The sequence below is a fragment of the Anolis sagrei genome, chromosome 2 (genome assembly GCF_037176765.1).
Source record: "Anolis sagrei isolate rAnoSag1 chromosome 2, rAnoSag1.mat, whole genome shotgun sequence".
Lineage (NCBI taxonomy): Eukaryota > Metazoa > Chordata > Lepidosauria > Squamata > Dactyloidae > Anolis > Anolis sagrei.
This window is the reverse complement of record NC_090022.1, coordinates 184,916,674-184,930,132: the sequence shown is the minus strand read 5'-3', so window position 1 is coordinate 184,930,132 and position 13,459 is coordinate 184,916,674. Positions and strand designations below refer to the sequence as shown.

The 13,459-nt window shown below is 41.9% G+C and overlaps 1 protein-coding gene across 1 annotated transcript in view; it reads right to left on the bottom strand.

Annotated features, from left to right (window-relative positions):
- Positions 1-3,792: 3,792 nt before the first annotated feature.
- Positions 3,793-13,459, bottom strand: part of NXPH4 (neurexophilin 4) — a 172,423-nt gene continuing 162,756 nt past the window's right edge. Inside the window, exon 2 of the mRNA XM_060763014.2 lies at positions 3,793-9,605. Within this exon, the coding sequence (XP_060618997.1) occupies positions 8,838-9,605 (768 nt within the window). The 3' untranslated portion in view covers positions 3,793-8,837. The remainder of the gene's footprint in view (positions 9,606-13,459) is intronic.

Sequence of the window (13,459 nt, the reverse complement as noted above, 5' to 3'; positions counted from 1 at the left end):
AGACCACCAAGCATGTACTAACTTTGGCTGAATGTGTAGGAAGGGCCATTATTCCTTTACACATGATGATGGGTACCCAGCACTAGGGCCCTACAGTAGTAACTCTAGATACTCGACGATTTGTGGACTGAATGCCTCTTGCCTCCTCCAAGCCTCCTCCCTTACGGCTGGATTTTGAAAAGTAATGAGGTATTTGCAAGCGTATTTGCTTCATTCACAGTTCAGAGATGTAAGAGTCTATTAAGGGTTACTGGCATATTTTCAAACATTACTAACTTGCTATCTAAAAATGGCTTGTCCTCTCAAAAGGAAAGCAGGACTGAGTCACACTATTTTTGCATTAGTTGTGCCTACTACTGCCATAGCTCAGTGGGAGAGTTTGGGTTTTGTGTACTTCCAACTGCTGAATCACTCGAGGAACAATAACTTGTGCTGGATAAATTAATGTGGTACAAGAGACACTGAAGGATCAAACCACCCTGCTGGAGGCATCTGCTATTCTATAACTTTCCAGCAAAAAGGCTGCGCAGCTTGGCTTTCTTCTCCTATCCATTTAGAAATGAGATTCTCTAATGCAGCCTGCACTACACGGAAGCTGATATTGGGAATCCTAAAAACTATTGCCAAAGAAGGCAGAGTTCATTCATAAGTCACAACCAAGTGATCAAAGGAAAGGGGGGGGGGGGTAATATTGGGAAATTTTCCCACAGGTGTGAAGCCAGTGTTTTGGAAATATATTTGTTTGTATGTGTTAACACATATGGAAAAAAAACAACAACAATGTGATGTAGTGATTAGGGTTTTGTGCTGGGTCTATTGAGATGTTATGTTCCCCACCAGGCCACAAATCTTCCTGGATGAACTTAGAATTGTTATTTTCCTTCAGTCTGATCAACCTCACAGGATTGTGAAGGTTTTTTGGGGTTTTTTTTTGTCGTGTCAGGAGTGACTTGAGAAACTGCAAGTCGCTTCTGGTGTGAGAGAATTGGCCGTCTGCAAGGATGTTGCCCAGGGGACGCCCGGATGATTTGATGTTTTTATCATCCTTGTGGGAGGCTTCTCTCATGTCCCTGCATGTGGAGCTGGAGCTGATAGAGGGAGCTCATCCGCCTCTCCCCGGATTTGAACCTGCGACCTGTCGGTCTTCAGTCCTGCCGGCACAGGGGTTTAACCCACTTTACCTTTTATATTGTGAAGGTGACAAGGGAAAATATAAAAGGTAAAGGTAAAGGTTTTCCCCGACAATAAGTCTAGTTGTGTCCGACTCTGAGGGTTGGTGCTCATCTCCATTTCTAAACCAGAGTCGGCATTGTCCATAGACACTTCCAAGGTCATGTGGCCAGCAAGACTGCATGGAGCGCTGTTACCTTCCCACAGAAGCAATACCTATTGATCTATTCACAGTTGCATGTTATCGAACTGCTAGGTTGGCAGAAGCTGGGGCTAACAGCAGGAGCTCACTCTGCTCCCTGGATTCGAACTGCCAATCTTTCGGTCAGCAAGTTCAGCAGCTCAGCAGTTTAATTCACTGTGCCACCAGGGGGCCCTTGGGGGAATATAAGCCACCTTGGAAAAAAGGTTGGATGGAAAACACATTAGTACTGTATGCCTTCAGTTTTGATCCAAGGGGGGAAAAGATTAACTTTTGGTCTAAATATTAAGTCTCTAGGAAATGTTCTCACAGATTCAGGCACTATTTATGCAGACCGTTGCAAATTCCTACCTGTTCTTAACACATAATACAAACATGTACAGTTACAGATGCTAACAAAAGCACTTACACAGTTGTTTGTGTACAGACACCTGCATAACAGCCTTGTGCAAGAATTCATTCCTATCATGTGGACAGATACAGGATTCCAGTTGTACAGAAGCATGCATACACATGCCCAAACAGTGGGAGAGGTAGTAGCCTCCACACCCTCTCCGTTGCCCACTCTTCCACTTTAGCTTCAGTATAGTGAGCGATGGAGATGTCAGCAGTACAACTGGTACCTGAAATATCAGGAACAGCGCAACCCAGGATGACTTATCACTGGTATGTAGATGTAAAGCGATTTCTTCCCTTTCCTTTCTCTTCCCAACCCAGACGAACCTTTGAATCATGATCTACAACTCATGCATTCTAACACAAATCTTTTCTTTTCTTTTTAAACACCATTCACAACAGCCTCAGAGACATCAGTCACTTCTTGTATGCTATTCAATACTATTTTTGAATTCATCACCTGCTGTTAAGCTTGTGTGTTCATAATTCACCATTTGTGAATCCAGCGCAACACTGCTTGCCTAATATATTTCATGAATGGCTCATAGAAGTAAAAGGCTTTGTAGGTGAAGATGGAACAAGTCAAAACTACTTTTGCAAAAGGTGCATGGCAAAATTCTGGTCTTTCTCGGATCGGTCATCTCCGAGAAGTTTGCAGGGCTGACCTGCAAATTTGAAAAGCAATCTACGGTTTCATCTTTGATGTCTGAATGGATAATCTATATGTTTGGAAATATCATATGATATTGCTTTCCCAGGATCGTACTTCAGAATTCAAGGAAAATCTCAATGCTTTACTGTTACAGTAGAATCTCGCTTATCCAACCTTCGCTCATCCAACATTCTGTATTATCCAATGCAGTCTGCCTCCTGCCCAGATCCACAGCTGTTTCAATACATAGCCATGTTTTGGTGTTGAATTCATAAATACAGTAATTACTACATAATGTTACCATGTATTGAACTGCTTTTTTTCTTGATTTGTTGTAAAACATTATTTTTGGTGCTTTATTTGTAAAATCATAACGTAATTTGACATTTAATAGACTTTTCCTTAATCCCTCCTTATTATCCAACATGTTTGCTTATCCAACATTCTGCCAGCTCGTATATGTTGGATAAGCAAGACTCTACTACAGACTTTTGAAAAGGGAGCCCTATCTCTAAGGTAGGTTGCAGTTAAACATGAAAAAAAAAACCAAGGTGATGGCAACCAGACTGATGGATAACTGGCAAATAGAGGGAGAAAACATGGAGACAGTGACAGACATTGTATTTTTAGGTGCAAAGATTACTGCAGATGCAGACTGCAGCCAGGAAATCAGGAGACGCTTACTTCTTGGGAGGAGAGCAATGACCAATCTTGATAAAATAGTGAAGAGTAGAGACATCACCCTGGCAACAAAGATCCTCATAGTTAAAGCAATGGTATTCCCCACAGCAACCTATGGATGTGAGAGCTGGACCATAAGGAAGGCTGAGCGAAGGAAGATAGATGCTTTTGAACTGTGGTGTTGGAGGAAACTTCTGAGAGTGCCTTGGACCGCGAGAAGATCCAACTAGTCCATACTCCAGGAAATAATGCTCGGCTGCTCACTGGAGGGAAGGATATTAGAGACAAAGATGAAGTACCGTATATACTCGAGTATAAGCCGACCCGAATATAAGCCGAGGCACCTAATTTTACCACAAAAAACTGGGAAAATGTATTGACTCGAGTATAAGCCGAGGGTGGGAAATGCAGCATTTATGGGTCAATTTCAAAATAAAAAAGATACCAAAAAATTATATTAATTTAGGCATGAGTAGGTTAAATTTTTTTGAATACATAAAACTGTAATTCAAGATAAGACTGCCCAACTCTGATTGAATCATTATTCTAACCTTCTTCAATGTAAATATGCTTACATGTCCTCCAATAATAATAGAGTAAAATAATAAATGTAACTATAACAATAATAGAGTAAAATAATAAATGTAATAGTAACAACAATAAAATAATAAATGTAATAATAATAATAACAACAACAAAGTAAAATAATAAATAATATTGACTTGAGTATAAGCCGGGGGAGACGTTTTCAGCCTAAAAAAAGGACTGAAAAACTAGGCTTATACTCGAGTATATACAGTACTTTGGCCATATAATGGGAAGACAGGAAAGCTTGGAGAAGATAATGATGCTGGGAGAATGGAAGGAAAAGGAAGAGGGGCCGACCAAGGGCAAGATGGATGGATGGCATCCTCAAAGTGACTAGCTTGATCTTGAAGGACTTGGGGCCAACAGGGAACTCAAGCGTGGGCTGATCCATGAGGTCATGAAGAGTTAGAAACAACTGAATGAATAAACAACAACAAAACATATCTAAGACAGGGTGGCCAATTGTGGATGAATGGGAGGCTGCATTAGCTCCTCGGGAAACCTCAAGGGTCAAAGCTTTGTCACACTGCAAGAAACAATACATACATACATACATAGTTTGTGCCCTTAAATGCCGCTTAAGGGACAAGAAGACATTTCCACCACTTAAGAACAGAAAATAAGCAGAAGTCACGTTCTGTTTTGAAATAGATTTCTTCTTTGGTCTAAATTGGCTTATGCTGTCCCCAAAGTGGCAGGAATGTCCACTAGAAGAAAACATAAACATGTGTTGGAAATGCCTCTCTACAACCCCAGAGGGAATTTTTTTGAGTAAAAACAAATTGACACAAGTGGGGAACAAAAATGGCTCATACCTACTGTATGCCAAAAATCACTTCAATGAAGAAAGTTAGCCTGTCAGGTGGAAAACTATAGACACTTCACCCCTAATATGCTAGGATTACAGAAGCAGAATATATTTTAATATTGAGAACATTCAAGCATGTAATTCCACACTTATACTTCTTGACAGGAATATCTGAGCCATGTGATATTGTTGTACTTATGGTTTTGTTCTCTCTGTATGTGTGTTAAATAAAAAGATGTTGATTATCAAAAAAGAAGAGTATCACTTTCCCTATTAACGGCCACACCTGGTTTATGGGTGCCCCCAACCTGGTTTTGAAACATGTGTTATATCAAAAGAAGGATGAGTGCAGAAGAGGTTCAATAAGCTGAAAGAAAAGTCAAGATGTACGTATCATGGATCTGTAAGTAGCCCAAATGTCTTTTTCATCCAGAGATAGAAAGGCAGTAAGGCTGCAGGAGCTACTTAAAAAACAACAACACCCACTGGAGTTTGGTATGAAAGATGCATACTTAGAATCAATCAATTCTAACCCCAGAAATTTGTTCAGAATACCAGAACTGAATTAAACTCACACTTCTGTATGAGAGACTAGTCTTGTTTACTCTGCACTTTCATTTCAACACTAACTGAAATAATAATCTTCTTACTTTCATGGTTAAACAATCTGAAGTCAATAATCCTCACCCATTTAGTCATTGGAAGAACTGCAAAGAGACCTGGTTTGTGTCAGATCTATGTGATCGGGCAATGTAGCAGATGTTTATTTACTATTTATTTATTTGCCATATTTACATCCTGCCTTTCTCTACCCCGAAGGGGATTCAAGGCGGCTTACAGATAGACAATAATTCAATGCCTTCACAGGTGAGCCTAAGCAACCCAGGCCCACCATGTCCCAGGCAAAACAACTTAAGAGCATGGCAAAAGATATTTTCAGAGTAACATGTTTTAGAGCACATGTGTCAAACTCAAGGCCCATGGGCCAAATCCAGCTCACCAGTCCAGATACTGGACTACAATGCCTGTATTCTTCATCATTAGACATAATGACTAAAGCTGGACCAAGTAAGTTATATCTCTGGCCCATCCCCTGTTGGGATATCAGCCAGCAAGCCAACTTCTAAAATCAAAAAATAGCTTCCTAAGATCTACAGTGACACTTGCAGAAACACCTCAACAAGCGAGAGTCCAAAAGTGGCAGGTAAAAACCCAGAACCTCAATCAGTGGCTGATCCAAATGAGAAGGAGCCCCCGATGGCACAGTGGGTTAAACCCTTGCGCCGGCAGGACTGAAAACCGACAGTTCATAGGTTCAAATCCGGGGAGAGCGCGGATGAGCTCCCTCTATCAGCTCCAGCTCCTCATGCGGGGACATGAGAGAAGCCTCCCACAAGGATGATAAAACATCAAAAATCATCTGGGCGTCCCCTGGGCAACGTTCTTTCAGACGGCCAATTCTCTCATACCAGAAGCAACTTGCAGTTTCTCAAGTCACTCCTGACATGACAAAAACAAACAAACAAACCAAACAAACAAACAAACAGATGAGAGACTCATTCCTGGGCACACAGAAAACTGGGCAACTTTGAAGGTCCTAAAAATACCGTGAGGTGCAGAGCTAACCTTAAGAAATAGGGCTATAAAGTAAAGTCCACAACATGCGAGAGTGGAGAAGAGCAAACTACAGACCACTTACCACAATGCAACCGAACCCTGCCACATGCACAATAGAGGACCTTCTTACAGTGACACCAGAGGCACTCGAAGTGGCCAGCTTCTGGTCAAAGAACATGTAGCATAATACCAAGTTTTAAACTTTGTGTTTTTAAATACATTATAACTGTATCCTCAATTTGTTTCTGACACAATAAATAAAATATTACTAAAGCTGATGAAAGTTGTGACACAGTAACCTCTGGAAGGTTGAAGTTTGTTCTGTTTAGTTAGGAGAATGGGGCTTGGATTTAGATACAAGGCTTGTGGGGGTAGGATGTCTAACTTTAAAATGTTCTTTAACTTTCCCTTAACCTCCGAGCCACAAGTACTATTGGGCTGCAATTCTCATTATTTCCAGTCCACGTGGCAGATAATCAAAAGTGAAAGAAGTTGCTGTTCAATAACATCCAGGGATCAAACTGGGTAAAAACTAACCAACCACTATGTAAAAAAATTATGGTTGGCCTCCTGTATCCATGGATTCAATGGCCCTTTGAAGATAACCATAAGGCTAATTTGGCTCTCGATGAAAAATTGACTTCGAAACCCCTTTTCTAAGACAAACAACCAAGTATGAGACATCACACAGTGCAACAGGAATTCAAAATAACTACATTGTGTAAAATGAATGTGGTGTCTTCTTTTCCTGCAGTCAAACAAGATAAGGCCTTGAATACAAGCTCATTCAGTCACCTGCAGGCTTCCCCATCAACACCATATCACCTGTTCACCCACACCTTTTTACATGCTGGCACTCCTTGCTGATGCATTCAGATTCTTGATAAAACACACTCAGTGGTCAAATGTCACCATACTCTTTGATGAAATCTTCACACCCAAACACGTGCACAGATTAAATAGCTGTCTATTGGGTTGTTTTGCTGAATAATCAACTGGCTTTTGATCAGTAGATCAATTATATTTAAAGATATATGAACTTATTGGAAACATTTACAGGTGCTTTTTTGATGTTGCAGAAGGGAAAGCTTGAGTTCCCACTAAAATATGAGGTCACTTTTCCTTGAATAACCAAAAGCTGCCTCTCATTGTCAAGAAGGAAAAGGCGATCTTTTACATGTTCTTTTCCATACAGAATAGTCCCAATTACAGGCACACGCCACAGCCTACACGGCTTCAAAAAGGAACAACTTCAAATCCCATAGGTAGCACAAAAGATCCAGACTGAAAAGACAAATTGATGTCCTTTTCAAGTGAGCACTCTCAGCCACTGTTGCTCTGTGATTCTTATTGCTGGCAGGAAAACCCTAATGGTTTCACCCTGAAATAAGAAATATTGGTTCTCTTTGGATGTAAACTGGAGGCAAAACCCATCCACATCAAGGAAGGGAGCTAGTACACCTGTCCAGACACCCAACAGCGTGTTCTTCTTTGAAACCCCATCAATCAATTAGGAGAAATTTCTATCTGTGATAAACTCGGGTTGATTGATCGGCTGAATAAATCAATAAACACTCCCAGCCCTAATTAAAACGCTCACACACTTTTGTTACTTGTTGCTAACATGCATATACATTTCTCATTATATATTCAAATGAACACTCTTGTGCACATGTATGTCATTAAGGCCACAAAATGTAGCACATGTTCTTGTGAGGCACCATGCTGTGTACACATACACACTCCATCTACTTGTTACTACTGACACGCTTCTGTTGAATTTCAGTCTCTTTGGCTACTCGTACACACACCTACTTCGGTTTCTATTAACACTCACCCATGCCTCTGCTGAGAACTTTTCCATTTTCGCATGCCCACTAGAAAAGGCTACCATTTTGGTTACATTCAGATGCGTTTGTATACCTTCCATCCTTGCTCTTTCCTTCAAATAGATGCTATGTGGTGCCAACTTCCATATCTACCCTCAGTTCAAATCCCACCCCACCCCAAATTTAATGTGTTTAGATTTTGTTTGTATATGGATAATCATACAATGGACAGTGTTTACCCCATGTCGTCATCCACTCCCCAGCTCCTTGGTCTTTTCCTGCCCTTTCCTACAGCCTCAGCCAGGTTAGTGACAACTTCAGGTTGATGGTTTGTGGCTTATCCCAGGGAGAGGTGAGGAGGCAGAGAGACAGACAGATAGACAGACAGACAGATATGATTGCTGCCACTCAGCACCCTTACATTCCACATGGAAGGCATGATTTCAGGAGAAAGGATTATGTAGCCATTGTGACAACGCCACAGAGCAGCAGGGTTCATTTATGCACAAAAGAGAGACAGGCATAGCAAGCCGCTTCTTCATATTGCTGGGAACTTCCATGAGACACCCCCAAGAGACATCAGAAGAGGGGCAGGTGGAGCATGAAAGCAATGTTGTATCTTAGATAAATCTCCATTTCCCCATTGTCCTCGGAGGTTGAGTGGTCACTGGGAGGGGAATGTTTATCTGATGGACTTGCATCCAGTTCCTAGTCAGACCTGGTGACTGTCCTCCCATCAAGAACGGAGAAAGGGGGCTTTTCTGTTTCTTTCACTGTCCATCAAACTCTTTCTTTCACTGTTCCGCCAACTCTCACCCTGATAAAAATCACCGCTTACTTAAATAGCCCTCCCCTCCCTGCATCCCCGTCCCTCAAAAGCACCCTGTTCCCTCGTCAGCCAAAATAGGGATTCTCATTCTGGAAGTTGTAATCTGGACAGACCTTCTGGACTAACTTGTAGTCGATACTGAAGAACGAGATGAAGATGCAGATGACCTTGAACGGTTTGGCGCACAGCCAGGCAGCGTGGCTCTGCGTGTGCTCAGTGAAGCAGATCTTGGAGGGGTCGTAGAGGCAAGGCTTGTTCTTGCGTGCCCGGTTGGTCTTCTCATACTCCACGTGGCAGTTGAAGGTCTTGGATTCCTTGGGCTCAGCTAAAGTGGACTGCTGAGGGTGGAGGTGTTGGGTTTGGATAGGAGGAACCAAGACATCAAACTCAACAATCTTAGTTGGTGGCACAATGCTTACTGAGACATTGCCCAGACTGGAGGAGTTGTGGCGGAAATAAACACTGAAGGTGCCATTAATATGATCCACAATCTTGCCTGTCACCAAGAGGCTGAACTTCAGGGTTTTGATGTTGAAATAGAAATCCCCCCAGCCAAAGATCTTCTTGGTACGTCCTGCTTTCATGGAAGGCTTTCTTTTGGCCCGCTGATTGAAGTGCTCCATTGCTGTCTGGTTCTTACTCCAGTCCCATGGTGTCATGGCACCACCATACGGATCCAGTTTAGCTTTGGATGGCTCACTGGAAAATATCCGAGCAGGGCTGAGTGAGTGAGGCTTCAAAGCAGTGCCATATGGTCCAGTTTTCAAGACGCCAGGGGGACTCACCTCCAGATAGTTCAGGGTCTTGGTCACATGGCCCTCAACATGGACAACCTACCAAAGAGAAGAAAGAATTGTGAGTTTTGAGTTAGATCTGTGAGCCTTCACCTATTCATATGCTTTCTTTCTTGTTAATCATGCTCACTGCAAAGCCCATGGAAAGTACTTTGGCATCCTTAGTGCTATTCAAGATTTATAAATTAATATTCCCCAAGGGTAAATCTGGGAGCATTTCCTAGCCCATCACTTTCCAGTATGCTAGCTTATAACTTCAATTATCCTCCACCAATGTGTCCATAAGCCCAGCAAAGCTGGTTTACCATATATGGCTGTGGGCACTAAGTGTTTTGGGATTACTAGGCCCCAATGGAAAGATCTGATACTCTAGTGTTGGTTTTAAAATGCAGAGATTATGATCTCCAAAGTCTGGCATAAGAATCCAAAAGAGCCTCAGCACAGAAAAACAAATTCAGCAGCTCAGGTAAACCACACAACAAATATACATTTGTATGCATTTATTCACACAGCCTACTCAATTTGGGCCACATGGGGGGGTCTTCTTTAATCTTAGGCTTGAAACAGCAATGATATATGGGATCCACAAAAGAGAAGTATTAATTTAACATATAAGCCACCATGGGGTGACAGAAAAACTCTGATTTTAATCAGAACAGAGGATTGATTGTTTAAATCAGGGTAGATTAGATATCGTGGCCTACAGATCAAACATTGTACTCCTCTCTTGATCTACAGTAACATCGCCATCCTTGCCAAATTATCTGCCAGAAGGCATGGCAAAATGTATGGTCTTTCCCTTAACTTGGAGCACAGTTGTGCTTCCACACAAGGAAGAGATTCCGCATGTGCCCAGAAGTGCTTAATAGACCACCTGGGAAAGGTAATTTTACCACTCCACAAAATTTATTTTTTTATTTTTTTTATTTTACCACAAAAGTCAAAATTGGCACTGAAATACAACACTGCATGAGCTCTGCGAGTGCAGCATTTTTCCAAATGAAGCAGAGAGTGAGGATCGGGACATCTGCAGGGATGCCAAGGTGCTTGTTTATAAAGCTATTGCCCTCCCAACCCTGTTATATGCCTACGAAACATGGACTGTCTACAGACATCACACTCAACTCCTGGAATGATTCCATCAGCATTGCCTCCGAAAAATCCTGCAAATCTCTTGGGAAGACAGGCGGACAGATGTCAGCATGCCGGAAGAAGCAAAGACCACCAGCATTGAAGCAATGATCCTACGCCATCAACTCTGCTGGTCTGGCCACATTGTCCAAATATCAGATCACCATCTTCCAAAGCAGTTACTATATTCCCAACTCAAGAATGGGAAACGTAATGTTGGTGGACAGGAAAAGAGATTTAAAGATGGGCTTAAAACTAAGAACTGGGAAGCCCTGGCCCTTGAGTGCTCTAACTGGAGGTCAGCTGTGACCAGCAGTACTGTGGAATTTGAAGAGGCACAAATGGAGGACGAAAGGGAGAATCATGCCAAGAGGAAGGCGTGTCATGCCAACCCTGACTGGAACCGCCTTCTACTTGGAAACAGATGTCCCCACTGTGGAAGAACATGTGAGTCAAGAATACTGTTCTACAGTCACCTATGAATCCACTGCCAAGACCCTATCGTTGGAAGGCCATCATGCTCGGACAATGAGGGATCACCTAAGTAATTTTACTATTGCTACTCCAGTGGCAGACAATGTGGGGGGCAACAAGGCATCCCCTGATTATGCCCTCCAGCCCTGCTGTACTACCACTCAATCTAAAGTTCTCCTCATATACAAGTCCTGTTTTGCTACTAGAGATAAAATATAGATATTTATTATTTTCTGGTATTTATATCCCGTCTCTTCTCTACCCCAAAAGGGGGACTCAGGATGGCTTACATAGGCAGCAAATCAATGCTGTTACATGAACAATTAATACAATAACCATTAAACAAACCATCAAACCATTAAAATATATAAAATACATAAAATGCATAAGCCATTAATTAAACAATATAAAAACATTTGTTACCAAATAGAATAGTATCCTCATGTAAATCACCTTTCTAATCCATTTCCACTAAAGTGCTAATTTCTGTCTGCTGACCGATACACAAGACAATCTAGTGCGGTCTCTCACAACTTGCTCAAAGCGGAATTGAAGAATTCCACCACATTCACACTGACTAACTCAATTCTAAAACATAACAGAGGCTGGCTCGTCAATGCACTGGCCACTAGCCAAGGTGGTCAGCGGACAGATTTGAATAATGAGTCTGCCTCCAAGTCTGTCAGATACTGGGAACAAACAACAAGTGGTGTGCTACTTCTGCTACACATAAACATCTCTCTGAAGCATCTGGCCATGCCTGAACAATGAAGTTGGAGGGAAATGAACCAAAAGGCCAGCCCGTCTGGCCACTTTGATATGGGGCAACTAGCCCTTAGAGTCCTGCTTACATTTCCATGCTACTTCAGAGTTTCTCTCCTCTCTATTCGTCTTCTCCATCTTTCTACCTTATCAGTTCACAGAGGCTGCCTCAGCTTCCCTTCAGCACCATACCAATTGTGTCATTGACTCTCCTAGGCCCACAAAAGCTTTCTTGCCAACACAGCAGCTGGCTGACAGGCCATGATGGATGAATGGCACTTCTTTGCCATCGCCAGCACTGCTAGCTTCCTAGGTATGTGGCCTATTCATCAACAATGGCATTGTTGATTCATCCACACAGTAAGTGAATTATTCTGGCACAGAAAGGTTTATGGAGAGGCTCTTGAAGTCAACTTTGAGTGGAAAATGTTATACTTTAGCCTATACATCATTCCAACAATCATGGAAGAGACCCAAAAGCCATCTTCTCCCCTCCTCGCCTAAGTCAAGACAAGCGAGACTTCAGGTCTATAGGATCTGCTTTGTTTTTTAACAGAACCAGTTAAATAAGGTGCCAAAATGGTGGGAGAAGAAGCATAGAGGAACTAAGCTCCTTGCCTCTTGTGTGCCATCTGTGCCTCCAGGTTGACTTCTAACCTGTGGTGACTCCATGAATTTCATAGGATTTTCTTAGGCAAGGAATACTCAGAGTTGGTTTTTCCAGGTCCTGTCTCTGAAATGTAATGCCTGGTATTCATTGACAGTCTTCCATTCAAATACATTTTCACAAAATAAAAAAATTCTTAGAGACAGCTACACTTTCCTTACTTTCGCATTATACATTTCTGAGAAAACATGGATCAAACAGAAGCAAGAGTATGTGACAGATGTCTTGCTCTCAAGAATAGTCATAGTTGTAAAGAAATGAGTGGGGATTAACTATCAGGCCACGGGATATTACAGTAAAGCATTAAATTTCAAAGAAGACAACCATGCCTGACAAAATAAGGGTAATCCAGTAATTCGTGAATATTTTCACCCCCTGTAGACCAATTGCTGGTGGCCTCACAGCTCCAACCATTAAAACACACACATACAGAGCACTGGGATCATTATCAAAACCAACGGCGACTCCATATTATCAAAAGCACATTCTTGGAACGTGCCAGTAAGAGCCCTTCTACACAGCTCTGTATCCTAGAATATAATGGCAGAAAATTCTGCAATATTTCCTTTGAACTAGAATATATGGCAATGTGGACTCAGATAAACAAGTTCAAAGCAAATATTGTGGGATTTTCTGTATTTATATTCTGGGATATAGGGCTGTGTGGAAGGACCCTGAAAGAAAAACCTCTACTGAACCTTAAGTATACTGATGTTGTTGTATAAGATTGCAAGCCTCAGTCCAGGTCCTGTTTGCTTGTTTAATCAATCTAGTCAGGTTAAAATACATCTGATTTCTATCATCAGAGAAAAGAAATTCAAGTGCAGGGCCATAGACAGTCACTTCTATTCTGCAACCT